Source organism: Macaca nemestrina, chromosome 9 (genome assembly GCF_043159975.1).
Source record: "Macaca nemestrina isolate mMacNem1 chromosome 9, mMacNem.hap1, whole genome shotgun sequence".
In the NCBI taxonomy this organism is placed as follows: Eukaryota; Metazoa; Chordata; class Mammalia; order Primates; family Cercopithecidae; genus Macaca; species Macaca nemestrina.
This window is the reverse complement of record NC_092133.1, coordinates 113,540,388-113,567,736: the sequence shown is the minus strand read 5'-3', so window position 1 is coordinate 113,567,736 and position 27,349 is coordinate 113,540,388. Positions and strand designations below refer to the sequence as shown.

Sequence of the window (27,349 nt, the reverse complement as noted above, 5' to 3'; positions counted from 1 at the left end):
GGAAAACTCGTCCACATCCCAGGCTCTCGACTCGAGCCGCAGCTCACGTCCTGCGCCCCTCCCGGCGTGCCTCTCTGCTCCTCCCTAGTCCCGCCTCCAGCTCCGCCTGGGCGCCCAGAGGGTAAACGAGGGGCGGCGGGGACCGCGAGGAGGGGGGGGTGGACGCGGAATTTCCCAGCGCGGGGGCTCTGGCTTCCCCTGCAGCTAGGCAGTCTCTTTCTGTTTACGGAGAGAAAGGGGAAATGGAAAAGTCGGGGAGGCGGTGGCTGGCGTCCGCTGCGCCGCCCCTGGGCCGGCTCAGACGCCGTGAGTCAGGGGCAGAGCACGGCGGTCTGGACGTGCGGGCGACGCGGGGCTCACTCGTCCGCTCGGGTCTGGACTGCGCGCCACGCTCTGGGGTCCGGCGCCCTGGCTCCTGTTTCTGCCGCTGCTGCCGCCGGATCCCGGTGGCCCGGCGTGCCCGGCTCGCACGGGCCTGCAGCCAGCGTCGCACCGAACCTTCGGGGGTCCGCGGCTGGAGCGCTTGGCCGGCGTGGGAGCGCCAAAGCCGCAGGTAACCCAGGGTTGGGGGTCTCCGGCGTGTCTTTCGGGTCGCGTCCCGCCTGGGTGCCCCGGGGATTCCCATGCAGAAATGGAGGGTGACCCCAGCAGAGGGGAAAACTCTGGCGTGGGAAGAGGTGGGGGCGTGCCCACAGCTGCGCTCGCGGGTCGCCGGCTGCACCAGGCACAGCTGGAAAGCACCTTGCGCAAGGGTCTCACGGGGTGCAGACTCGCGACTCCTCCCCCTTCCTCCTCCTTCCCGGATCCGCAGGGCCCGGGCAGTGCTGGTCCGGGCAGTGCGCGGGGAAGCGGGGACCCGCTGTCACTGCGCCTCCCGCCGCCGACACCGCCTGGACGGCCGCGCTGTCCCTGCCCCAGACCCGGTGAGTGCAGCTCGGAGGTTGGAGGACCCGACCCTCCCAAATGCTGGGTGCTTTGATAATTTACAAGCTTTTTAGGCTCCCTTGACTTAGAGAACCAGGAGGAAGGGAGTGGGAGTGTGGGCTGGCGGAGCCCAGAGACTTGTGAATGGCTGGAACTAAATTCAAGTTTGTAACCTGGACTGTATCCCGTGACTAAAGGAGTCATAGCAGAACACGAAGGCTGGGCTTTTGGTCTAAGAAAGAATACTAGGAGAAAAAAAAAAGTTATTTTCACGGAAGTTGTTTTCGAGCGATAATGCGTGATCAGGACTGACTGAAATTTTTCTAGCTCTAGGCGGAGAAGGACGCCCAGGGATAGTCCCCATAGTTAACAGGGGAAGCCCCCCGCTGCCTTTAAGAGTGAAACGTTGCGATGCTTGTCTATTTCACTTTGGGGAAGACAAGATAAAATGCTGCTCTTGATAAAAACGGGGACAGAAAGGCTCTTGCAGTTGCTTTACATACTTGTAGCCTGAGTCGTGTGTGCCAAGGAACGTGTAATCCACTTCCAGCTGACGCCCCCAGCTCTCTCCGAAGGATTGAGGTTTGTGTGCAGGTCGTCTGGCAGATGGCCCATGAGGACTTTGTCGTGTAAAGAAAATGGGAACGTGGAGGCATCTAGAGGTTTTGAAGCAGAGTGGCGGTCCTTCCTTCTATACCCCTGAAACGAATAATTCCGGGGCTTTTTGAGAACAAAAACATAATCAGAGATGTGCCCTGAGGGAGAATATACTATTTTGGCAGGATCTATCTATCTATCTATATCTATCTATCTATCTATCTATCTATCTATCTATCTATCTATCTATATTAGTATAAATATATATATGCAATTTTTTTTTTTTTTTTTTTTTTTTTGAGACGGAGTTTCACTCTTGTCGCCCAGGCTGGATTGCAATGGCGCGATCTCGGCGCACTGCAACCTCCACCTCCACCTTCAAGCGATTCTCTTGCCTCAGCCTCCTGAGTAGCTGGGATTGCCCGCCGCCATACCCGGCTAATTTTTGTGGAGACAGGGTTTCACCATGCTGGCCAGGCTGGTCTTGAACTCCTGACCTCAAGTGATCCACCCTTCTTGGCCTCCCAAAGTGCTGAGATTACCAGTATGAGCCACTGCTCCCGGCCTAAAAAAAATAATTTTAAATGGGAAATAACACAAGGAATAGTCATTCTTTGTGAGGCAGAAGCATATGCTGGTACGTTGGCCATTTTCATTCACACTTGCCAGGAAACACTCACATTTTGTTTATGTATGTGGAGGCAGCCAAGAGTATTATGTTAATGTTTAGGAACAGAATTTCCTCGTGATTTTATTGCTGATTTCTGAAATAATTCAGTGTAACTAGTTTTGACTGTATTTGCACATCTCTCCAATTCCAAAAGCTGGCATAATTTTCTGTTTGGTTAGGAAGCAGGAATTTTATGAGGACTTTTATTGTAAATTGTGTCAAGGGAAAAATCATCTTATACTAAACGTCTTTATTGCCAAACTAGAATACCTTCACAATCTGAACTTTCTAGGTGGCTACAGATCATGAATAACTCAGAAACCATTAGCTTATTGTGTGCTTCTTTAAGGCTGGAAAGTGCTGAGGCTTTTTGCAGGAGCAGTTAGCAGGCGAACTGGTCAGCAGGGTTTCTGGGGAGCATAGATTTGTGTGACAGGGGCCCTGTGTTGCTAAGGAATTAATGCAGGCACTGAGAAAAGTCTCAGTGTCAGACACTCCTCCACCTCCCGGGTCCTGCTTCCCTCCCTCTCCCCTTTCCAGGCAACTCACAGTTTAGGGGTGTGGTTGTGTGTGTTTAAGCTCTTGGGTTTTACATATAAATGCTTGAGACTTTCTGCAGGATTTAAAAACCAAAACCTTGTATTACCGCTCTTTTAGGATTTGTCTTTTAGAATCTCCAGTCCTCACAGGAAAACCCCCCAATTAACAAAATAAAAGAATAAAAAGAATACTACTACTAATTTTTTTTTTTTTTTTTAAACCTCTAAAATTTGTCTTCCCGGATCAGCAGAGTGAATTTGAACTGTGTGGACATTTTTCCTCTTTCTTTCTTGAGTCGTGTTAGTACTGAGAACTTTTTTTTTTCTGTCAAGTCATCCATTTGATAAATAAGTCCAGGAGACTTGGATCCTTTCAACCCCTGAGGCCCCAAATTAGGCTGTTTTTGTTTTAACTTCTGTGTTTCCAGTAAATTCGACAAGCAGAAACTGCAACTAGATGGCTCAGTAAAACCGATGTCAAATGTTCCTCCATTAATCTAAGAAGTTCCTTTCCTAACTCAGTAGACTCCAAGAACCTGAATCACAATCTCCCTCAAAGATGTACAAGATCTCGGGAGGGGAAGCTGCCCCCTCACTCTAGATTTCACTGTGTTGATAACAGCCATCAAAGCATTTCATGGGTTTCTGCCTTTTTTTCTCTCTCTCTTTATGTCTTGTTTTAGATACAATCTTCTTACTGCGAAGAAGCCAGGGGAATAGGTAGCCACATCTCATTTGCAGATAAGAAAGGAAGCTAATGCAGTATCTGCAAAGCCAGGAGTCTGACTCAGTACTTTTCTCTCTCATGCATATAAAGCAGCTAAAAATGACACAGCTTATTTACCATGCCCCTGACACTGCACTGAGCACTTTATGAGCTTGAACTCTTTTAATCCTCACGACCACTTCATGAGGTAGGTGCTGTTATTACTTCCATTTTACAGATGGGGAAAATTGAGGTTGAGAGAGGTTAAGTTACTTGCTCAACGTCATGCAAGCAGTAAATGGGAGTGTGGTGGGGAGGTGATGTGATTTGACTCCAAGCAGTCTGAGACCAGAGCAATGTTGGATTGCAGGATGCTAGACCACTTTCCTCAGACACAATTCATACGTCAGAAAACGACCATCAAGTAAGTGAATGATGACACTAAATTGCATGGTTCTTTTGTCAAATGAAATGCACTGAGAGGCAGATGGCTGGGTCATGCATGCAGGTGGCTCTGCAGTGGAGCATTTCCTGGAGCTTTGAAATGAAGCTCCAGGTTGATCAGAGATGCGTGGCTTTAGCCCTGAGTGTCCTGTGTGTTAAAGGCTTCTGCCTTTCAGAACTTGAAATACCTTTCAGAAAGAGGCTGTGCTTTTGGGAGTGCAAACGATGATTTAAGTAGACCAATGTGCCTTGAAATTCTCTTAGATCTCTTAGAGCTTTTGTCTTTTCTCCTTCAGAACAGAGTTGTTCTAAAATCCTGAGTAACAACATCAGTTTTTACTCTTGCTTTACTTTCTTTTTCTCATCTACAGATCTCCAAGTGTGGCAGCTGATTTGTATATAAGAGCTGAAATGCAATTTTGGTTAATATAGTCACTTGGCCTTGCTTATGATATATTTGACTTTCCTGGCTTCTTTCTACTATTCACAGCTTCTAGAGGGCTGTTTATCTAGATATTAATCTTCTGGGACCCTCAAGATGTTTGCTTTGCACTATTAAAGAATTCTGGTCCTAAGGGAGGACAGCTGAATCATAGGTTAAATGCATCGTCATCTTTCTCATACTCATCGCTGGGAGAACAAGGTTCCCTGTCACCCTTCCAATTAGCTGTTTAACTCATTTGCATAAGAATCATTCCTGAAACTTGACCTATTGCCATCAAATTTGTTTAGATTGAAATCCATTTTTCCAGCTTCTGGCTTTCAGGGCCTGAGTTTTATTTGCCAAGTTAGCTCCTGCATTTCGTGAAGAGGTTATTTTTCTTTCAAGTCACCGGAGGCATAAAAAAGCCATAGCGATTTTTGCAGGGAGGGTGCCACTTTGGGGGAATAGCTGGGTTGTGTAAAGTTGGAAGCCCTAAAGAGCCGGAAGCCTGAGTTCTTCAAAGATTCCTGAGCTGCTCTTGATTGGTGTGTATGCGTAGTGAAAGTTTGTCTTCAGTGGCTGTAGCTGATACCACTGACTCCGTGAGTAACAGTAAGCTCTCTGGGTCTCAGGTTTCCCCTCTGCAAAGTGAGCTGGACTAAAGGTTATCTTAGGTCCCTTTCTGCACTGTCAACTTGAATTCACACACACAGTTGACACAAAACCCTCGTTTTCTGAACAAAGGCATATAAAATCCTGTTGCCAATCCTTGTATGTTAGTTTCCCATTGGTCTTGAATGCAGATACAAATATCGTAAACTAAGGATTTGTGTTTTCTTTCCTAGACTCTCTGGAAAGCGCAACAGTAATGGAGTACATGAGCACTGGAAGTGACAATAAAGAAGAGATTGATTTATTAATTAAACATTTAAATGTGTCCGATGTAATAGACATTATGGAAAATCTTTATGCAAGTGAAGAGCCAGCAGTTTATGAACCCAGTCTAATGACCATGTGTCAAGACAGCAATCAAAACGATGAGCGTTCTAAGTCTCTGCTGCTTAGTGGCCAAGAGGTACCATGGTTGTCATCAGTCAGATATGGAACCGTGGAGGATTTGCTGGCTTTTGCAAACCATATATCCAACACTGCAAAGCATTTTTATGGACAGCGACCACAAGAATCTGGAATTTTATTAAACATGGTATGTTTCTTTCCGATCAGTTGGGTGCTGTGTGCTCAGCTTTCCTACTGCAGCTTCATTTAATGCAGAGTGGTGTTTGAATTTGGTTTAGATGGGCTGCCAGGTATGATTTTAAAAAATGTAATCATCAGTAAGAAGTACCTCCATGTCAAAGATGCAAAAAAAAAGTCTTCATTAAAAGTTCTATTTAAAGACTCTTGATCATATTTTAGTAGTATTTCTACAAATAGGTCATTAAGAAGGATGTATTTTGGCTGGGCACAGTGGCTCACGCCTGTAATCCCCGCACTTTGAGAGGCCGAGGTGGGTGGATCACTTGAGGTCAGGAGTTAGAGACCCGTCTGGCTAACATGGTGAAACCCCGTCTCTACTAAAAATACAAAATTAGCCTGGTGTGGTGGCAGGCGCCTGCAATTCCAGGTACCTGAGAGGCTGAGGCACGAGAATCCCTTGAACCTGGGAGGTGGAGGCTGTGGTGAGCTGAGACTGCACCACTGCACTCCAGCCTGGGCGACTAAGTGAGACTCTGTCTCAACAACAACAACAACAACAACAAAGAAGAATGTGTTTTAATTTAACAATTCACTAAAAAGTTTATTCATCAGTTATGCAGAAAAGAAAGGCTTAATGAGACTTCTTTGTCTGAGAGGAGAATAAACACTTTGTCATTAATTAATCTTCTTGAAGGTTGAATTATTTGTTCTTTTCTTGTCACATCTTGAAATGTTATTAATTTATTTCTGCAAAAATGCAGTATGTAGGCAGTAAATAGCTATCCACAGATTCACTCTCTTTAATTGGCAAAGTATGAATGGCAAATGATATATTTGCTTAATCATCGCAAGTATGCAAATCATGCAAAATATTGTGGCAACATTTTGTTGCCCTAATAGTAGATCAGGTGATGTGTTTAGGTGTGCCTGGGATTCTGTCAGGCTTTTAGTATGGCAGAGGTGAACGTAGGTGCTGGCTAAAGGTAACCTAATATTTTTAAAAAGAATAATTTGCAAAGGAGTAGGTGGCAACTTACAAAACATGCTTATGGATGAAAGTGACGCCCTTTCTTTTGGTGTATCTAAATGGCAAAATGGCTAATGTAGGGGGAAAGTCAGTGCTGAGTGAGTATGGAGTCCAGACAAAGTACTTAATTATTTTGGTTTTCTTTGCATACTACATTCATTTAATTAGAAACAACACAGTAATTTAGGTCAGGTATGTAGTGAATTGTTTTGTCAGAAGCCAGTCATAGTCAACCATAGCTCACCATGGAGCAAGATCATATTTTGCACTGTTGTGTGACTGCTTTGGTCTGGATCTATCAAGCTCTATTTAATAGTCGACTAAGTACTTTACCTTCAGAATATTTCTTCCTTTTATAAATGAGAAGTAATCATTTGAACTAGAAGCCATATCTGATTTTCCCAACTAAAGGATAGTTGGAGAACTCGGGTTCAAAGTTATATATATGTCTATACCGAGAAATATAATTGTTTGTGTATTTCTCTCATTTTTAATGTATTTATTTGTTAAAGTGGGAATTAATTTTTTTAAATCCTGCTCCTTCTATAAAAATGAGTATTTTAAATGAAAATATGCAGAAAAAACCAAATTATTCTTGCTTGTAAACATGCAAAGACTTAGGTATGTTTGCCTATTCCCCTGGCCTATCTGGGAATGTACAGAAAGAAATTCAGGAAAATTAGAAGAAATACAAAAAAATAGCCTTCTGAAGTCTTTTAGGAGTGGGGCCAGAAAAGTTAATCCTAAAAAGGAGAGAGACTAAGACATTAAGAGGAGGGTAAAATTGTATCAGCAAAGGGTTTGAGTAAAATGTTGTCATTACCTGCCATGGGTCCTGTACTCTTTAAATGAACAAGTACATAATTAAGGAGAATTCTTTTTTTTTTTGACACAGAGTCTCGCTCTGTCACCCAGGCTGGAGTGCAGTGGCGCAATCTTGGCTCACTGCAACCTCCGCCTCATGAGTTCACGTGATTCTTCTGCCTCAGCCTCCTGAGTAGCTGGGATTACCGGCGCCTGCCACCACGCCCGGCTAATTTTTGTGTTTTTAGTAGAGACGGGGTTTCACCATGTTGGCCAGGCTGGTTTCAAACTCCTGACCTGAGGTGATCCACCCGCCTTGGCCTCTCAAAGTGCAGGGATTATAGGCGTGAGCCACTGCGCCTGGCCAGGAAAAATTTTAAGAGTAAACAAATACATAAGTAAAGGCAGGGATCTTGAAAAACTTGAAAAAGATTTTTATTTTAAAAATGATCAAGAATATAACATATAAAACAAGAAGACTGAAAAACAGAATAGAATAAGAGGAGGACCTTAAAATCCACTGGATCGTAGACATGGCCTCACTAGGCAAATCGACCCAGTGGTTGATGGCTCTGGGGGACTGCAGTTGACTTTCCTGCTACTCACATTAAAGATGGACTACATTGCTGTGCCTGCTAGGTAACCCATCAGAGCTCCATGATTCATAAATGATAGCCTAGGGATTGGGACTGTCATCTCTGAACATAGTCACTTCAAGACAGTAGTGAGGGAGGCAAGGCTTGCTTTCGGCTCCCTTTCATCCTCACATGGAACATTGGAACCACCCAATGTTCAAGATCTTTCTGTTCCCATCATCTTCCACCCACTACCCTATCAAAACTTTACTCATTGGGCTTCATTTGCTGCTCTCTAACTCTCAGCTTTAGGAAAATAGCAGCTGATTATCTATTACACGATTGGTTCCTAGGTAAAATCCATCTATATGGTGTATCTACATAGGGATGGGGAAACTTTCATTCAAGTATTTACCTATTCATTTGCTAGACATAGCTTGGACATCTACAGTGCGTCGGGTGCTAGAGATAGTATGGAACAGTCTGTGCCTCTGGGAGCTTGCTGCCTGGTACATGCAGGATGCAGTTAAATAGGCAATTATAGTAGAATGTGCTGCTTCCCAGCATACCTGCACCCTGTTTCCTCTGGCAGTGCACAGGCAGGATACCTTACATAGCCATGAGTGTGGTAGAAGGAAGGAGAATGTCAGCACAGCCTTCCAAGAAGGATTGATGCCTAAGCCGAGGTCTGAAGCGTTGAATTGGAGTCAGCAGGATGAAGTAGAGAGGGTTCCAACAGCATGTGCAGAGACCCAGAGACATAGAGACCTGATGTGTTCAGGCAGCCAACAACCACAACACCGTAGAGTTATTTAGACAGGGTGCAGAACCAGGAATTACAAAAGTATCCTGAAGCACAGTCATGTTCAGTGACTGTGTGTGTGTGTGATTTTACTAAAAATAATATTTGTTAAAGATCCCACCAACATCCAGCAAGACCTGGGGAAGAAGCTTTGGGAGACTAACCTGGGAATTGCTTTGGGTAAGAGTGCTGCATGTTATTTAGAATCTACGCTGATTCATAACCTGGTCTGGGAACAAATAATCTAAAATGGGTTCCAAACACTCAACTTTGTGGTGGTTTTATGGGGACTGAAGGACCCCATTCCTTCACTTTTTTACAACTTTATAAGTGTGAAATGCTGAAGATGTTCCTTAGGGCTTAGTCATGGAGTTATGGCTTCTCAGAGTTGAAAAAGCATTTAAGATACTTGAGTCCAGCCCTCCGTCTAGTACTCAAATAACGCTGTTCATCATCTCCAATAATTGGTAGAACATTTTGGTCTATTCTTGAAAATCTACTGTGACAAGGAGCTTATTACACACTGGGACACAGTTTCCTATTTGTCCAGTCCTGACTGTAAGAAAGTTCCCTTCCTTATATAGAACCAAAATTCATCTCTGACCATTTAGTGCAAGCCCTACTTGTTGGCCATTAAAAAAAGTACATATCATGAGCAGTTTTGAAGATGATGGGCCCTGAATTAAAGTACCTGTGTTATGTAGTTCAGCTCTGAAACGGATTAGCTGTGTGACCCTGGGATGGTCATTTCACCCGTCCTTTCCTCAGTTTACTCATCTATAAAATGGATAACATCACGACACTCCATAGGGTTGATATTTGGAGCAATCAATGAATACACATGACCTAGTTACACATAGTGAGTGTTAAATGGACGCAAGGCCTTGTGGGAGTTGCTGTTGTATACAATTGTTACACCCATTCCTTATGACAGTCCTTCCAAAATTTTTCAGATTGCATGTTCCCCAGATCTTCTCTCTTCTTTCACATGCATTTCCAACTGTGTCCATGACTTCTCATGAATTGTACTGTTAACTTTTCTCATCATCTGGGCAGGACGCTGTGAACTCAAGCTGGTATTGGTGTCTATCTTGGGGCCATATTTTGAATGTGAGGATCCATTCATTGTGATCAGCAGAGTAGGACAGAGCTAGCTTGGCCTTTGTGCTAGATAATATGCCTGCATGACTAGAGATCAATACCATGTCTGTTTCATAGTAGCATATCGCACAGGTCACTTGTGGAATTTATTCTTACTATAATACTTAAAAATTTTTCTCAATATGCTGCTTCTTGGCCTGGTGTTGTTTAGTATAAATGATGGTGATCTGGATGAGGAAATAGAAAGTGTGCTTATAATGCCTGCCCTTAGAGATGATTTTGATAAGTTGAAGAATTGGCAGAGATAAGCAGCATAGCGTCCCCTAAGATGGTTTGATAGGGCTGGGTGTGGTGGCTTGTGCCTGTAATCCCAGCACTTTGGGAGACTGAGGCCACTTGAGCCCAAGAGTTTGAGACCAGCCTGGGCAACATAGTGAAACACCCATCTCCACAAAAAATAAAAAAGTCAGCCAGGTGAGGTGGCACACACCTGTAGTCCCAGCTACTTGGGAGGCCAAGGTGGGAGGATCGCTTGAGCCTGGGAGGTTGAAGCTTCAGTGAGCTGTGATGGGGCCACTGCACTCCAGCCTAGGTGACAGAGCAAGACCATGTCTTAAAAAAAAAAATTATAAGGGCCCCTAGAAAGAAGAAAAACACCTATCTAAAATTTGAATACAGGGTTCGAGACCAGCCTGACCAACATGGAGAAACCCCATCTCTACCAAAAATATAAAATTAGCTGGGTGTGGTGGCACATGCCTGTAATTCCAGCACCTTGGGAGGCTGAGACGGGAGCATCACTTGAACCCAGGAGGCGGAGGTTGTGATGAGCTGAGATCATGCCATTGCACTCCAGCCTGGGCAACAAGAGCGAAACTCCGTTACAAAACAAAACAAAAAAAGAAAGTTAAATACAGGGGACCTGGGGCTAGGGGAAGAACCAGGCATTTGCAGAACTACAAACTGGTCAGGACTTGCACATTACACTAGAAATTCAGGGCCAGCCTAGGAGAACTCACTCCAGCCACTGCACTCAAGCCTGGGTGACAGGGCGAGACTCTGTCTCAAAACAAAAACAAACAAAAAAACCCAAATTGGGTTACAACAAATTTAGGTTGATAAAACTTTCACGAAAGTGAGTTAAACATAGAGATGGTTCACTGGAGGGTGCATTGAAATCAGGCCTGTAAATATTTAATGACAAGAAAGGGAAAATCAGCAAGTGCTCTTGAGTGTCTAAATGTCAAAAGGGACTAAATCCATCATGTTCTCAGCATGCTGCAAAAGAGGCTTCCAGCAACCAGAGGCGACATACTTCTTGAAAGGAAGTCATCTTTCAAACAAGGCAAGACCGCCATCTGCACTTATTCATGTTAGCCCTAGGGCCCTGCACAGGGTCTCACACAGCAGAAACGCTCAGTAAATAGTTTCTAAATTTAATGACTTCATATTTCTAAGCATTAGAGTTAGTCTCTGCTTTATTCCCTAATAGTGAACACATCTGTTTGTGGGATGTGTAGCTAAACTTAGCAGTGGTGGAGCTGACTGAATGGCCCTTACAGTTACTAGAACTATTTCTGTAGCCTTGTCCCAAGTGAGAAGTCCCACGCATCTGCAGATGAATCAGGAGTTCATTCTCTTCCCATGTCGTAGATTTGGGGATTTGTCACATTCCCTTCAGCTGCTGCTGCTGCTGCTTTTGAATTTTAAACAAAAACAATTCTTTTAAAAGAATCAGGAGTTCATTCTCTTCCCATGTGGTAGATTTGGGGATTTGTCACCTTCCCTTCAGCTGTTGCTGCTGCTGCTTTTAAATTTTAAACAAAATAGAAATGGGTTCTCAGTGTGTCACCCAGGCTGGTCTTGAACTCCTGGCCTCAAGCAGTCTTCCCACCTTAGCCTCCCAAAGTGCTGGGATTATAGGCATGAGCCACCACACCTAGTTGTTCAGCTTCTTCTGTTACTTGAAATAAGTTAAGGTCCTTTAATAGTTTCACAATTCCTGAGCCAGGCGCCATGGCTCACACCTGTAATCCCAGAACTTTGGGAGGCCGAGGCAGGTGGATCACTTAAAGTCAGGAGTTCGAGACCAGCCTGGCCAACATGGTGAAACCCCGTCTCTACTAAAAATACAAAATTTAGCCGAGCATGGTGGTGCACACCTGTAATCCCAGCTACTCAGGAGGCTGAGATGAGAGAATCCCTTGAACCTGGGAGGCAGAGGTTGCAGTGAGCCAAGATCATTCCATTGCATTCCAGCCTAGCCAACAGAGCAAGACTGCATCTCAAAAAAAAAAAAAAAAAAAAAGAAGAAGAAGTTTCATAATTCCTGAATTCCGAATCAGAAGCTGTAATATTACTGATTACATTGAGGAGAAACTGGTACTGAGGTGATTTATCCCTTGAAAGAACACTTTGGACATGTTACAGACAGGTATTCCAGATCGCATTTCCCATGAACTACCATATTATTTTGTTTTAATTTTGATTATAATTATTTTCTCTTCTAATTTTTTCCTCTTTAAAAATTGAAATATATTTTATATATAGCCAAATACACAGATGTTAAATGTCCAATTTTACGAGTTTTGACAAATGCATGTGCCTTTGAACCCACATTGCTATCAGAGTAGACCTCTTAATTTTTGTTTTATTATTTTAAAATTTATATTGTGTTTTTATTTCTTTCTGTAGAAATGAGGTCTCGCTATGTTGCCTAGGCTGCTCTTGCCTCAAGATAGCCTCCTGCCTCAGCCTCCCAGTGTGCTAGTATTACAGGCGTTATCCACTGCTCCCAGCTGTCTCTCAATGTTTGAATCAACTAGTTTCAAAACTTCTAAGAGTCAGCTTGCTTGTGAACCCTGGGAGGTCAAGGATCAGCCATCTCTTGTTCATGGCTGCCTCTGCAGCGCCAAACACAGTGCCTAGCAACTTTTTTGCACACAATAGATACAATGCATGCAATAGATATTAAGTGAGTAAGTAGATGAGTAGTAATTCAGCCCTCACTTAATTTACATAGCATTGTCAACTCATAGCTCTGGCATACGCTGTGGTTTTCCAAAATCTTCCATGATCATCAGTTAATTTTGATGCTCTTTCTCTGTATGCATCATGTGTGAGTAATAGCTATGTGGACTAACAGGTTCGCACATTTTAATAGAAACAAGTCAACCTGCAGGCACGGTTTATATTTACGCAATCTTTATTTTCAACCTTCTGGTTGCCGTAGTCATGCTTTTTTAGATAAATAATTTTTAAAGTTCTATTTGGCAATTAATTACTCATGAGTAGGTGGAAATATGACCAGGTCTGACCAGGCACCTGTGTCTGTTACATGCTCTCTCTGACTTCCTCAAGCTCTAAATATAGGTCTGTACAGTTGGTAGGATTAAGCACGGTGACATTAATTTCGTAACCGTGTATCAGAATGCTGCTAAAATAACCAGTTTCCTAATGGAAACTTAGAAAAAGTCAACTTGACTGAAGTCCTCACCCTCTCACATTTTTATTTTGCTGTAGGTCATCACTCCTCAAAATGGACGTTACCAAATAGACTCTGATGTTCTCCTGATCCCTTGGAAGCTGACTTACAGAAATATTGGTTCTGATTTTATTCCTCGGGGAGCCTTTGGAAAGGTATACTTGGCACAAGATATAAAGACGAAGAAAAGAATGGCGTGTAAACTGGTATGTGTTACGTAACTAGATAACCCACACTGTGTGTTTGGCATTCTGGCTTTTGTTTGTTTGTCCATTTGCATTAACCAAAGATTTTTATCCTTTGATTGGATCTTATCTAAGGGTGCACTGCCTCAAAGCATTTGTTTTTCTGAATTCATTGGCTACTTGGGGCCATTCAGCCCCAAAATCTCTGTTTAGGAGCATAGTTGATTTTAATCTAGATGATTACAAGGAAAGTGCTGGTTTTTAAAGCACTGATTTGGATAAATAACATCATCACTCTTGGAGAGAGGTAGAGAAGAGCCATCCTGCGAAGTAGAAGCAATTCTATGTGATTCTCCTTTCATTCAGCTGCGGAGGGGGCCACGCAGAGGCAGATTGGGAAGGAGGTAGCCTTCTCAGGAAGGCAGATTTAAAAGGCTGAATTTAAATATATCAATGATTGAAAAGACCCTATCCCTTCTTTTTTTTTTTTTTTTTTTTTTTGAGACAGAGTCTTGCTCTGTTGTCCAGGCTGGAGTGCAGTGTCAGGGTCTTGGCTCACTACAAACTCCACCTCCTGGGTTCAAACAATTCTCCTGCATCAGCCTCCCAAGTAACTGGGATTACAGGCACCCACCACCATGCCCACCTAATTTTCATATTTTAGTAGAGATGGGGTTTTGCCATATTGGCCAGGCTTGTCTCGAACTCCTGACCTCAAGCCATCCACCTGCCTTGGTCTCCCACAGCACTGGAATTACAGGCGTGAGCTGCCGCACCTGGCCTGATGTGGTTTTTCATTTTGATTTAGATGGGGGTTACATTTGTACATTCAGTTGATAATTCATTGAGTTGGACTCATCATTTTTACACTTTTTTGTATGTCTGTTTTGCTTTAATTAATTTTTCAAAAAGTACAACAAAAAATACACTCACTTTTGATTTAACAAAAAATAAAATAAATAATTGCCAAATATTATGTCTTGGTCTCTCCTATTGTAATAAGAGAGTAGCTGGGGTTACAGGCGTGCACAACCAATGCCTGGCTAATTTTTTTTTTTTTTTTCCTTTTTTGAGACGGAGTCTCGCTCTGTCACCCAGGCTGGAGTACAGTGGCCGGATCTCAGCTCACTGCAAGCTCCGTCTCCCAGGTTTATGCCATTCTCCTGCCTCAGCCTCCCGAGTAGCTGGGACTACAGGCGCCCGCCACCTCGCCCGGCTAGTTTTTTGTATTTTTTTAGTAGAGACGGGGTTTCACCGTGTTAGCCAGGATGGTCTCGATCTCCTGACCTCGTGATCCACCCGTCTCGGCCTCCCAAAGTGCTGGGATTACAGGCTTGAGCCACCGCGCCCGGCCTGCCTGGCTAATTTTTGTATTTTTTGTAGAAATGGGGTTTCGCCATGTTGGCCAGGCTGGTCTTGAACTCCTGGCCTCAAGTGATCTACCCACATTGGCCTCCCAAAGTGTTGGGATTACAGGCATGAGCCACCGTGCCCAGCTTCAGTGCTTATTTTAAATACGTTGCTATAATAGAGTATGAACTGTGGCAACAAACACTTCATACTATCTCACAATAAACTGAAATATTGAAAATACAACCTAAAATCTAGGTACCAAAGATACTGTTGTCTAATAGGTGGGAAATTATCTCTTTTTTGATTCATTCATAATTTGAAAACATTGGATGGATTTCTGACTTCTAAGTGAAAATAATAACTCATTATTTTGTTTTTTATTTTCTTGTTCTGAATTTTATACTGAAAGCTGACTAACATAGTTAAAGGCAGATCTGAGGCAAACAGTATTGTACCTGGGCAGTCCGTTTTCACACAGGGCAGAGTATTCTTGAGGACATTTATTTGCCTTTTGGTTTTTGCATTGACCTATATTATATATTTTTAAGATGACTTTGGGGTTGTTTAGAATCTCGCTCGTATTTTTGTGTTCCAGATCCCAGTAGATCAATTTAAGCCATCTGATGTGGAAATCCAGGCTTGCTTCCGGCACGAGAACATCGCAGAGCTGTATGGCGCAGTCCTGTGGGGTGAAACTGTCCATCTCTTTATGGAAGCAGGCGAGGGAGGGTCTGTTCTGGAGAAACTGGAGAGCTGTGGACCAATGAGAGAATTCGAAATTATTTGGGTGACAAAGCATGTTCTCAAGGGACTTGATTTTCTACACTCAAAGAAAGTAATCCATCATGATATTAAACGTAAGTATCTTTGGACATACACCTTTTTGGCTCAAAGAGACTAGTTATTCAGGAGACAAACAAGCTCCTTCCTGTAATCTGAAGACCCTCCATGAAGGATGGAAAGCTCCCTCAGAGCACCGTCCATCTTCCTTCTCCAGAGACATGTCTTAGAATCATGCGGGGTTACTAGAGCTTTCCAAGTCATACAGAAAGATTACTTTGAACAGTTGTTGAAAAGTTATAGCTACATACCTATTAGGTACTGCTCTGTTAAAAAGGCTTTTAAAATTGCAGTTTAGGCTGGGCGTGATGGCTCATGCCTGTAATCTCAGCACTTTGGGATGCTGTGGCACGTGGATCACCTGAGGTCAGAAACTGGAGACCAGCCTGGCCAATGTGGTGAAACCCTGTCTCTACTAAAAATACAAAAAAAAAAAAAAAAAAAAATTAACTGGGCGTGGTGTTGGGTGCTGGTAATCCCAGCTACTTGGGAGGCTGAGGCAGGAGAATCATTTGAATCTGGGAGGCGGAGGTTGCAGTGAGCTGACATGGCGCCATTGCACTCCAGCCTGGGTGACAACAGCAAAACTCCGTCCCCTCCCCACCAAAAAAAATGCGATTTACTTAAAAACATACAAACACAGAGACAAATATTTTTGAGAAACAAATACCTCTTTCATTTTGTATACCAATGTAATAATAATCCATTAAACACAACTTTGATAACTGTTTTCTAGGAGTCTGATATGATGAGGAAATAGGTAAACCTTTAATAGCCAGTACTAAATTAGAGTGGCATAACTTTTACTGGGGGAAAAAAATGGGTATTTTACTTTTCTGCTTTAGAAAAGTGGCTTGACAACAATATGCTTATGTCGTAGAGTTTGAAACTCAAGTTCTGGACCATTATTAATGGCTACAATCATTCATACCCACATTGGCTGAATTCCTGATGGATCCGAAGTGATTTTCACCTAAAATCTGAGATGCATTCTCCCCTTTTGAATATAATACACCCATCTCACTAGAGGAAGCATTTCAGTCTTTTCTGATTTGAGATTCATTATTGTTTCAGATAATGTTTTCATTTGACTTATGAATATATAAAAAATTTTATCTTAAAAAATTTCCTCTCATTTTAGCTAGCAACATTGTTTTCATGTCCACAAAAGCTGTTTTGGTGGATTTTGGCCTAAGTGTTCAAATGACCGAAGATGTCTATTTTCCTAAGGACCTCCGGGGAACAGAGGTAATTATATTCACATGAAAAGGGTTACTATTTTATTAAGAATAAAAAAGGAAAAATTGTTCTATAATTATCGTGGGAATGAAGGACAAAGAAGGGAAAGAAATCCATTGCATTAAATCATTATTATCCTTGGAACACGTTTAATGAGCACTTGCTCTGTGTCAAGTACTGAGTTTAGCACTTGATTTTTTATTTTATTTTTTGCTATGTTATTTATAATACATAATAGTATTTGTAATATAATATACATGTTGATATATAGAACATTTCTATATATAGAACATATATAGAACATTTATAAACAATGTAATGACAAAATAGATCATATTTGCCCGGTGTGGTGGCTCATGCCTATAATCCCAGTGCTTTGGGAGGCTTAGGTGGGAGGATTAATTGAGCCCAGGACTTTGAGACAAGCTTAGGCATCATAGCAAGACCCCATCTCTATAAAAAAAAATTCGTTCAGGCTGGGCACGGTGGCTCACACCTATAATCCCAGCACTTTGGGAGGCTGAGGTGGGCTGATCACCTGAGGTCGGGAGTTCGAGACAAGCCTGACCAACATGGCAAAACCCCATCTCTACTAAAATTACAAAATTTGCTGGGCATGGTGGTGGGCACCTGTAATCCCAGCTACTCGGGAGGCTGAGGAAGGAGAATCATTTGAACTCGGGAGGCAGAGGTTGAGGTGAGCCAAGATCGCGCCATTGCACTCCAGCCTGGGCAACAAGAGTGAAACTCCATCTCAAAAAAAAAAAAAATTAGTTCAGTGTGGTGGTACACCCCTGTAGTCCCAGCTAGTTGGGAGGCTGAGGTAGGAGGATTGCTTGAGCCTAGGAGTTCAAGGCTGCAGTGAGCCATGGGCACTCCAGCCTGGAAGACAGAACAAGACCTTGTTTCAAACCCTCCCCTCCCCCACAAATAGATCATATCCACAGTTCAGCTTTATGTTGTGTGGTTTTGGTTTTGGTTTTGGTTTGTTTTGTTTTGAGACAGAGTCTTACTCTGTGGCATGATCTCAGCTCACTGCAATCTCCACCTCCTGGGTTCACACGCTTCTTAGCCTCCTGAGCAGTTGAGATTACAGGTGTGTGCCACCACATCCAGCTAATTTTTTGTTTATTTTGCTTTTTCAGTAGAAATGGGGATTTCACTATGTTGGCCAGGCTGGTCTTGAACTGTTGGCCTCAAGTGATCCTCCCGCCTCCCAAAGTGCTGAGACTATAGGTGTGAGCCCCCGTGTCTGGCCCACAGTTCAGCTTTCATAATAATTGTAGAATTATAGTTAACTTTATAATAAGTTTAGCCCTTAAAAAGCAGTATGTTATTTAATCCTTACAACAACCCAGTTGTTGTAAATACTATTATTGTAAACAGATTCTATTGTTATTCTCATTTCACAATAAAGGAAATAAGTTTGCAGAGATTAAAATAAAGTGTCCAGAGTCACTCAGTGACAGACTCTGGACTTGAACCCAGTTCTTTCTAAGTCTAACCCTAAAGTCTAACTGCTACATAACTTTAAAAAAATATACTACTATATACATTATTAAAATATATTACTGATATAACTAATATCACTTTGTTTTGGCTCAATGACAGTCTTAATTATCATGATCATTAATATTTATGAGGACTTTGAAGGCCTCTCTTTGAGCCTAGGAATCCTATAATAAACCTCAAGTAGTGAGCATAAATGTATCTTATTTAAAGATGTAAAATAGCACTCATGTTTAACTCATCTGTGAAGCAAAAAACGACCCAGAAAAGCCTTTCTTTCCTGACTCTAAATGAGATTCTGAAAAACTCATTCGAGGGCTTCCAAATAATATATTTAACATTCACATCATTATGCTGGCTGGTTGATTCAATTAGCAAGTGTCCGCTGAGCATCTGCTATGTGGCAGGTTCTTGTGGGCACCAACAAGGAAGCATGAGACAAGGCAATGAGGAGCAAGCCTTAGTGGTACTCCAGCAATCCTCACTCTTTGGTAGGGGGACTTACTTTAAATTACCTGAATTATTAAAAGAGCAACTGTTTAGGGATGAGCATGGTGTTCCCACACCTGTAATCCCAACCCTTTGAAAGGCCAAGGAGGTGGGGGTGGTTTGCTTGAGCCTAGGGGTTCGAGACCAGCCTAGGCAATATAGTGAGACCTCATCTCTTTTGAAAAAAAAAAAGAAGGAAGAAAGGAAGGAAAATGGAGGAGGGAGGGAGGGAGAGAGAGAGAGTGGGAAGGAAGGAAGGAAGGAAGGAAAGGAAGGAAGGAAGGAAGGAAGGGAGGGAGGGAGGGAGGGAGGGAGGAAGGGAGAGAAGAAAGAAAGGAAAGGAAGGAAGGAAGGAAGGAAAGGAAGGAAGGAAGGAATGATGGAAGGGAAGGAAGGAAGGAAGGGAAGAAAGGAAAGAAAGAGAAAGAAAAAAGAAAGAAAGAGAAAGAAAGAAAAAGAAAGAAAGAGAAAAGAAAGAGCACAACAGTTTAGTTCACAGTTGATTGTGATGGGCACAAGGTTGGGTGCAAGCAGGAAGGTAAATGGGTGTAAAATTGCCTCCTTGGCCCCTCACCACTACTGGGGGAAGCTTCACTGCCTGAGCCACTCAGCCCCATGCCCTTCTCTTTGCTGGAAGTGCCCATAGGAAATAGAGAGAGGGTCTTTGACTGCACCTCTATGTCAAGGTTACCAGGTCAGTCTTGGTGTTCAATCAGATGACAGCCCTTAGTCTAGTTTAGCTAGTATACGTGTTGCACTGAACTGGATTGCAGCAACAGAAAAATTATCTTCCTTTCAAACCAAGATTCTTCCAGCCTGGGCAACATTATGAGACCCCATCACTACAAAAAGTAAACAAACAAACAAAAACTTTACTTTTGTAAAAATGGCACGGTGGTGCATGTCTGTAGTCCCAGCTACTCAAGAGACTGAGGTGGGAGGATTGCTTGAGCCCAGGATGAGGCTGCAGTGAGCTGTTTATGCCACTGCACCCATAGCCTGGACAGTAGAACAAGACCTTGTCCTAAAAAAAAAAAAACAAGATTCTGTAAGTGCTTTCTCAACTCTCTCAAAGCCAAGACTCTCCGGGGCAACAGAAGAAATCCTTCTTTTGCAAATATTACCGAAGTTATTATTGAAAATACTCAAGCAGGGATTCTTGATAGTTTGAGCCAAACAATATTCAGAAGGGAAACTGTAGTTTGTTTGTTTGTTTGTTTTTAAGAATGCTTAGTCCCTAGATCTTAAAAATACTTTACCAAAATGTGAGATCTCATAAGACTTAATGCTTACGACATGTTTTCTTTGGAAAATGTTTCAGCATATTTGGTGTTAGTCAGGAGTTCAGATATGTAATATTCCACCACCCTTTTTCCTGGAACCAGTTTAAGAAACAAACTATTTATGGTATGAAAGATGGAAAATACTTTTCTCTTCCTGGCAGTGTGGTGAAGTCGAACATTTTGCAACATTGGAGAAAGAAGTGTTCTTTCTGGGGCTGCCTAGCAGAATGCATGAATGTGAGATAATAACATATTTTACTCCTGAGTAGTATTTGGATCAGGTTATTTTTGGCAAATGCAAATTGCTTTTTGTGAGGTGCAAAACTGAGCCTCGGTGTTTATAAATATAAACCCTCTTCTAATCAGCCTGCATTTACTATCTGCCTAATACACACGAGTTGAAGTTTGGTAATGAACAAAGTTGTGAAGTCACCAATGAAACCTTTCAACAAGCTTGCTTTTGCTCTTCCTACTTAAAGAGCTAGGAGATCAAACTAGTCAGTCAACTGTGCAGATTGGCTGATGTTAGAATTTGATCATGTGGCTACTGCACAGTCATAGACAATTTCTGATTTCTGCAGTATAGCTCCCAAATGCAAATCCTGCTTACCCCTGTTTGATTTCTCTCTCTAAGCATCGGTATTCAGAGCATTCTACTGTAACCATGTAATACACATACAGGGTTAATCTGGTGTGTACAGAACCAACTGTTTTTGAGTTACATGGTACAGAGAAAGAATACATTGTGAATGTGAATAACAAATCAGAATTACTTTTAGAACTTGGTCCTTTTTGAAAAGTCCTTCTAAGTCTGCTAGGTTTTACTTTTGTAAGTTAACTATATAATCATCACACGCACATATACGCACACATACGGTCTCTTTCCCTTTCTAATAAACATATTGAGAGGTGAAGGGTTCGATCACTGACATCAAGGTTTTCTCTTGCTCCGGTGCCCAGCCCCAAGGGTGCAGAACTCTCAGAGAGCCGTGTCTTGGCCCCACCAGGGATGTTTCATGCCTTCTAATCAGCCAGAGTGCTTGAATATCATGCTCTGCTGCTCCGTGATCTATCTGGTAGTTGGTAGAGCTTGAAGAACAAGAGCCCTGAGCCAGGGTTTCTGCCTGAGGGGCAGCACCCAGGCCACCAGGCTTACAGATGCTCCATCTCCCCAGGCTGCCTAGGCGTGCAGTCACGTAGAACCTGCAGAGCCACCTCTGCACAACCCCTGTTGCCTACACCAGCAGTGAGCACTCGGCCCAATCCTTGCTGTATTGGCGGGGAGGAGGGGGTACAGGAGAGAAGGTAGGCATCCTCTATGGACAGTTAATAATACCCATTGCATTTCCTTTTCTTTTTTTATTTGATTGTGTTAATAACACTTAGCATGAACTCTACCCTCTCAACAAATTTTTAAGTATACAATACACTATTGTTGACTATAGGTACAATGTTGTGCATTAATTTTTTAACTTTGTGATCTATTTAGTAGCAAAGTCCTTCTGGAAATTCCTTTGGCTTTGCTGCAGGGAAAGCTTGAGAACAGGAGCTCAGTTTGACCTGTTTGCTGAGAGCAAAAGGAAGCTGGCCCGGAAGTGGCTTGTAGGAAAGAGTTGAGCAGGGTTAGGGTGGGGAGACTGGGCAGTTTCTTCGGTTTTTGTAAGCTAGTTCTCTACTTACTTACCCTGAAATGTATTCTGGGAACACTGACCTCCGTTCTCTTATTCACGTGGCAGACAGTGTACAAGCTGTTTCAAGCGAAATATTGATAATTAGGATATTAACTACTATATGTCTGCACCAGCCATGAATACAAATAACTGGTCACCAGTGTTTGCTGTATTCCTTTTTTAAAAAATGTTTAATTAAATTAGGTAACTAACTAATTTGTAAAGATGGGGGGTCTCCATCTTGTCCAGACTGGTCTCAAACTCCTAGGCTCAAGCAATCTTCCTGCCTCGGCCTTCCAAAGTGCTGAGATTCGGTGGCTCACGCCTGTAATCCCCGCACTTTGGGAGGCTGAGGCAGGTGGATCATGAGGTTAGGAGTTTGAGATCAGCCTGGCCAACATGGTGAAACCCCCTCTCTACTAAAAATACAAAATTAGCCAGGCATGGTGACACACGCTTGTAATCCCAGCTAGTTGGGAGGCCGAGGCAAGAGAATAGCTTGAACCCGGGAGGCAGAGGTTGCAGTGAGCCAAGATCGCGCCATTGCATTGCATTCCAGCCTGGGTGACAGACGGAGACCCCGTCTCAAACAAAACCAAAAATAAACAAAAAAACCCAAAGTGCTGAGATTATAGACATGAGCCACCATGCCCCACCTCTCTTTGTTTCTTTCTTAAGTTTAGAAATAAATGCTTCTTAGAGAAACTATTTATAAAACCAACCCCGTTTATTCAGCATGGACTCATGAAACCAAAAATAACTTATACAATGTTAATATGGCTGCATTTAATATTTAGTCACTGGGCTACATGGTAGGTAAAAATAACAGATAGTTTGTAAAAATGACTCTTTAGAATCACTTTCACAACATTACACTTTATTTTTTAAGTTTTTCCCTTTCAAGACATTTGTGTTAATACCCTATAGACTTATATCGCCTTTTATCATTGCAGATATTTAGAGGGTTAGCAATGTAACAACAAACAGATCAAGAAGTCTATTTGTAGTTCATTTAAATATAAAAGGAATTGGCTGTTAGTAGAAAACTTAGCTGCACCTCATCAGTGTACTGCAGAACTTTGATGAGTGGCAGTCTCGGATAGATTCCTGGTTCTAGTCTCTTTGCTGCCAGATCAACCAGAAAAGGGTGTTTTTTTGTTTTGTTTTGTTTTGTTTTGAGACGGAGTCTCACTCTGTCTCCCAGGCTGGAGTGCAGTGGTGCGATCTTGGCTCACAGCAGCCTCCACCTCCCAAGCTCAAGCAATTCTCCTTGCCTCAGCCTCCCAAATAGATGGGATTACAGGTGCCCACCACCATGCCCAGCTAATTTTTGTATTTTTAGTAGAGACCAGGCTGGCTTTGAACTCCTGACCTCAACTGATCTGCCCACCTCGGCTGGGATTACAGGTGTGAGCCACTGCGCCCAGCCAGGTGTTCTTTATCGGACTGCAGGGACACCTCCAGCAAGAGCTGCATGGTTCCTGGGGAATGCCTGCATTATTCTCCTAGTTTAAGGCGCATGAGTCAATTTCCTAAACTGGAGTAGGGAAATGGAACCCCACACAAAGGAGGGGAATGAAGCTGAATGTTTGCCACTTCTTTTTCAGATTTACATGAGCCCAGAGGTCATCCTTTGCAGGGGCCATTCAACCAAAGCAGACATCTACAGCCTGGGAGCCACGCTCATCCACATGCAGACGGGCACCCCGCCCTGGGTGAAGCGCTACCCTCGCTCAGCCTATCCCTCCTACCTGTACATAGTAAGTACATAGTAAGTGGGGTTCAACCAGGCCTGGGGCGGGGTAGGGGCTGAGTTATGCATCCCACAGGCTGGGAGGGACTGCTCTGCCTTCTATACCACCGCCATCTGAATGAGGGAATGGTGAAATGACAGGTAGCTACAAGTTCTTCCCATGTAGAAGCAAGCTCCATTCTTGCAAAGAAAACATAGCTATTTTATTGGGAGCTTACTAAAATGTGCATTGGGCATAATTATGCTATTCCATTTTATGTGTAATAATGCAATACTACTAGCATCAGAGTAGCGTAAATGTATCAGCCACTGAAGTTGTATATGTTCTTTGAACACTTAAAACATTTTTTATTATTAATGTTCACACCAGGGTGGCTGGTAGTGGAACATGCAATTCCCATTTTACTGTTGATAAATTCAGGAGCAGACACTTCCCTGTTACTACATAGTGACTTTTGGGCCACTGATTTGAAGCTGTCACTGACATTCAAACCTAGCACTTATCTTTTGTAACATTAAACCAGAAGATGGGTTTAACCTGGTATCCTTTAGAAATTAAACGGTGGCTCACGCCTGTAATCTCAGCACCTTAGAAAGCCAAGGCAAAAGGATCTCTTGAGCCCAGAAGTTCAAGACCAGCCTGGGCAGCAAAGCAAGACCCCATCTCTACAAAAAATAAAAAAAAAAAAAATAGCTAGGTGTGGTAGTGTATGGCCTGTGGTCCCAGCTGCATGGGAGGCTGAGGTGAGAGGATCACTTGAGCCCAGGAGTTGGAGGCTACAGTGAGTTGTGTTCATGCCACTGCTCTCCAGTCTGGACAACAGAGCAGAGACCCTGTGTCAAAGGGAAAAGAAAAAATAAATTAAAGGGAAGCTTGCTTGCTTAAGGGCACGAACTGCATTTGTTGCAGGGCATGTGGTGGGAAACGGATTACTTTCTAGGTCCTGTTACTACCGTGCGTTTGCTGTTGAGGGTGTATCTCCATACCTTTGATGCTAAGAGAGCTGGTTTGTTCATAGATCCACAAGCAAGCGCCTCCACTAGAAGACATTGCAGATGACTGCAGTCCAGGGATGAGAGAGCTGATAGAAGCTGCGCTGGCGAGAAACCCCAATCACCGCCCAAGAGCCGCAGACCTACTAAAACATGAGGCCCTGAACCCGCCCAGAGAGGATCAGCCACGCTGTCAGAGTCTGGACTCTGCCCTCTTTGAGCGCAAGAGGCTGCTGAGTAGGAAGGAGCTGGAACTTCCTGAGAACATTGCTGGTAAGGACACCCTGCTGTGTGCCGTACCCTTGCTTCCCTTCTGTTTCTGTCCACATCCAGCCTCTAATGTAGTTCATGAAAGCACTTGGAAAAAAGGGAAATAACTTCTTGAGTACCATACCTTGCTTGAGAAATTTCAGCAAGATTAACAGAAGCAGGTTTTTTTTTTTTTTAAATTGGCTAATTTAGCACCAAATTATAATAGATTTTCAGTGCAAGTGTAGGTAGCACAGTCACTGGAAAATGCTTCTGACTTGCTTTTCTACAACTTGCTTTTTTGCAACGTTTGTCTTAACTCACCTTTTTTTTGTTGTTGTTGTTTGAGATGGAGTCTTGCTTAGTTGCCCAGACTGGAGTGCAGTGGCATGATCTTGGGTCACTGCAACCTCTGCCTCCTGGGTTCAAGTGATTCTCATGCCTCAGCCTCCTGAGTAGCTGGGATTGCACGTGCCCACCACCATGTCTGGCTAATTTTTGTATTTTTAGTGGAGACAGGGTTTTACCATGTTGGCCAGGCTAGTCTCTTAACTCCTGACCTCAGGCAATCCACCTGCCTCCCAAAGAGCTGGGATTACAGGTGTGAGCCACCGTGCCCAGCCTAACTCACTTATATTAAGCCACCCCAGTCCTTGGTGGGGGAACATCATGGCACTGCCCTGCACAGATAAAATACTGAGTTTGAAGTCAACTTGCATTTCCATCTTCCTTGGCTTAAAATCTTGCCAGTTGTAAATTTTTCCCACTTAAGAAAGTCTGTATGCATTCCAGGAACATTCAATATGCACAGACAAGGGTTTCCATTTTTATTAAAAATCTGTGGCATTCTTAATCCATTTAGGTCCAAACCCAGATGTCAAACCTGGCGCACTTATTTATATTTCTTTGCTGCTTGTCTGACTTTTGTGTATTTAAAGAGAACGATCTGGCTGTTGGAAAAATATGCCAGGATTTCTAACTAATTTCTTGTCTCCATTGACTCCCGTTTGAACTTTTTGTTCTATGTCCTATTATGTGAACTTATCCATAATGTTCCAAGACCCATCTTTCACACTTAAGACACTGTTTTATTAGGCCCCAAAGGATTTATTTCACTGCAGAAGGAACAGGTATTATTTGACAGGTTTTCTTGTAACTTACTTTTTAATGTTTTCCTTTTCAGATTCTTCATGCACAGGAAGCACTGAGGAATCTGAGATGCTCAAGAGACAACGCTCTCTCTACATAGACCTCGGCGCTCTGGCTGGCTACTTCAATCTTGTTCGGGGACCACCAACACTTGAATATGGCTGAAGTGGCATGTTTTGGCATGCCACTTCAAAAAACATGTCATGTTTGCTCTAAATTAAGATAGCGTTGATCTCCTTGGGGGCTGGTTCTGCTGCCTTGACACAGGGGCCCTGGACAGTGAATGGTGCCAGTTTTGAAGGAGCAGTGTGACCTCCCGTGACCCATGAATGTGCCTCCAAGTGGCTCCTGTGTGTTTGACTTGTGAAGCTATCTGATAACGCACCAGGTCTCAAGGTTCTCATTTCTCAGGTGATGTGATTCTAAGGAAGGAATTTGAGAGTTCCCAGAAGGATCGTGTCCGCTGACTGTTCCATTCACTGTGCACTTTGCTCAAAATTTTAAAAATACCCATCACGAGGATAACAGAGTAGCCTAAAATTACTATTCTTGGTTCTTATTTAATTATGGAATCTTCATTTTACTCAGAATAGTTGTTTTGTGTATATTGGTGTATATTATATAACTCTTTGAGCCTTTATTGGTAAATTCTGGTATACATTGAATTCATTATAATTTAGGTGAATAGAACAACTTGAATATCATAGCAATAAGCTGGACTAGTGTCTTAAAAATGGCTAACTGATGAATTAGAAGCCATCTGACAGCAGGCCACTAGTGACGGTTTCTTTTGTGTTCCTATGGAAACATTTTGTACTGTACATGCTATGCTTAAGACATTCAAAACATGATGTTTTGAATGTGGATACAACTGTGTAAACCACATAATTTTTGTACATCCCAAAGGATGAGAATGAGAAGAAAAATGAACACTTTTGTAAATTATTGATGATGCTCCTTTTGTAATTCTTATGACTCAATTTTCTTTTAAGCATTTGTATATTAAAATAGCATACTGTGTATGTATTATATCAAATGCCTTCATAAATCTTTCATATATGTGTGTATATATATGTATTTGTAACATTGTAAAGTATGTGAGTAGTCTTAAGTAAAGTGTGTTTTACATTATGCAAATAAAACCCAACACTTTTGTCCAATGTGACTGGTCAAATCAACTGAATAAATTCAGTATTTTGCCTTAGTTGTCGTGAAGCCTGTGATTCTCAACTGGGACTGAGGATGGGCTATAGGAGTTGAGATATAGACTGGAAGGAAATGTGTATCATAAGAAGGCAAAAAATACCAGGAGCTTTGCAAATTGTATTAACACACTCCTTTTC

At 42.7% G+C, this 27,349-nt stretch overlaps 1 protein-coding gene across 5 annotated transcripts; it reads left to right on the top strand.

Moving 5' to 3' along the window:
* Positions 1–294: 294 nt before the first annotated feature.
* LOC105479953 (mitogen-activated protein kinase kinase kinase 8) lies at positions 295–27,210 on the top strand. Of its 5 annotated transcripts, none has more exons than XM_011738322.3 (8): positions 295–553; positions 5,150–5,508; positions 13,333–13,500; positions 15,428–15,689; positions 16,814–16,920; positions 23,470–23,622; positions 24,635–24,881; positions 26,041–27,210. In XM_011738322.3, the coding sequence occupies exons 2-8, from the start codon at positions 5,173–5,175 to the stop codon at positions 26,169–26,171; spliced, it is 1,404 nt and encodes a 467-aa protein (XP_011736624.1). In that variant the 5' UTR covers positions 295–553; positions 5,150–5,172; the 3' UTR covers positions 26,172–27,210. The 5 variants fall into 5 exon arrangements, with proteins under 5 accessions (XP_011736624.1, XP_070926386.1, XP_011736623.1 ...); XM_071070285.1 differs by having other exon boundaries at positions 3,414–5,508; XM_011738321.3 differs by lacking the exon at positions 295–553 and adding an exon at positions 578–923.
* Positions 27,211–27,349: the final 139 nt, after the last annotated feature.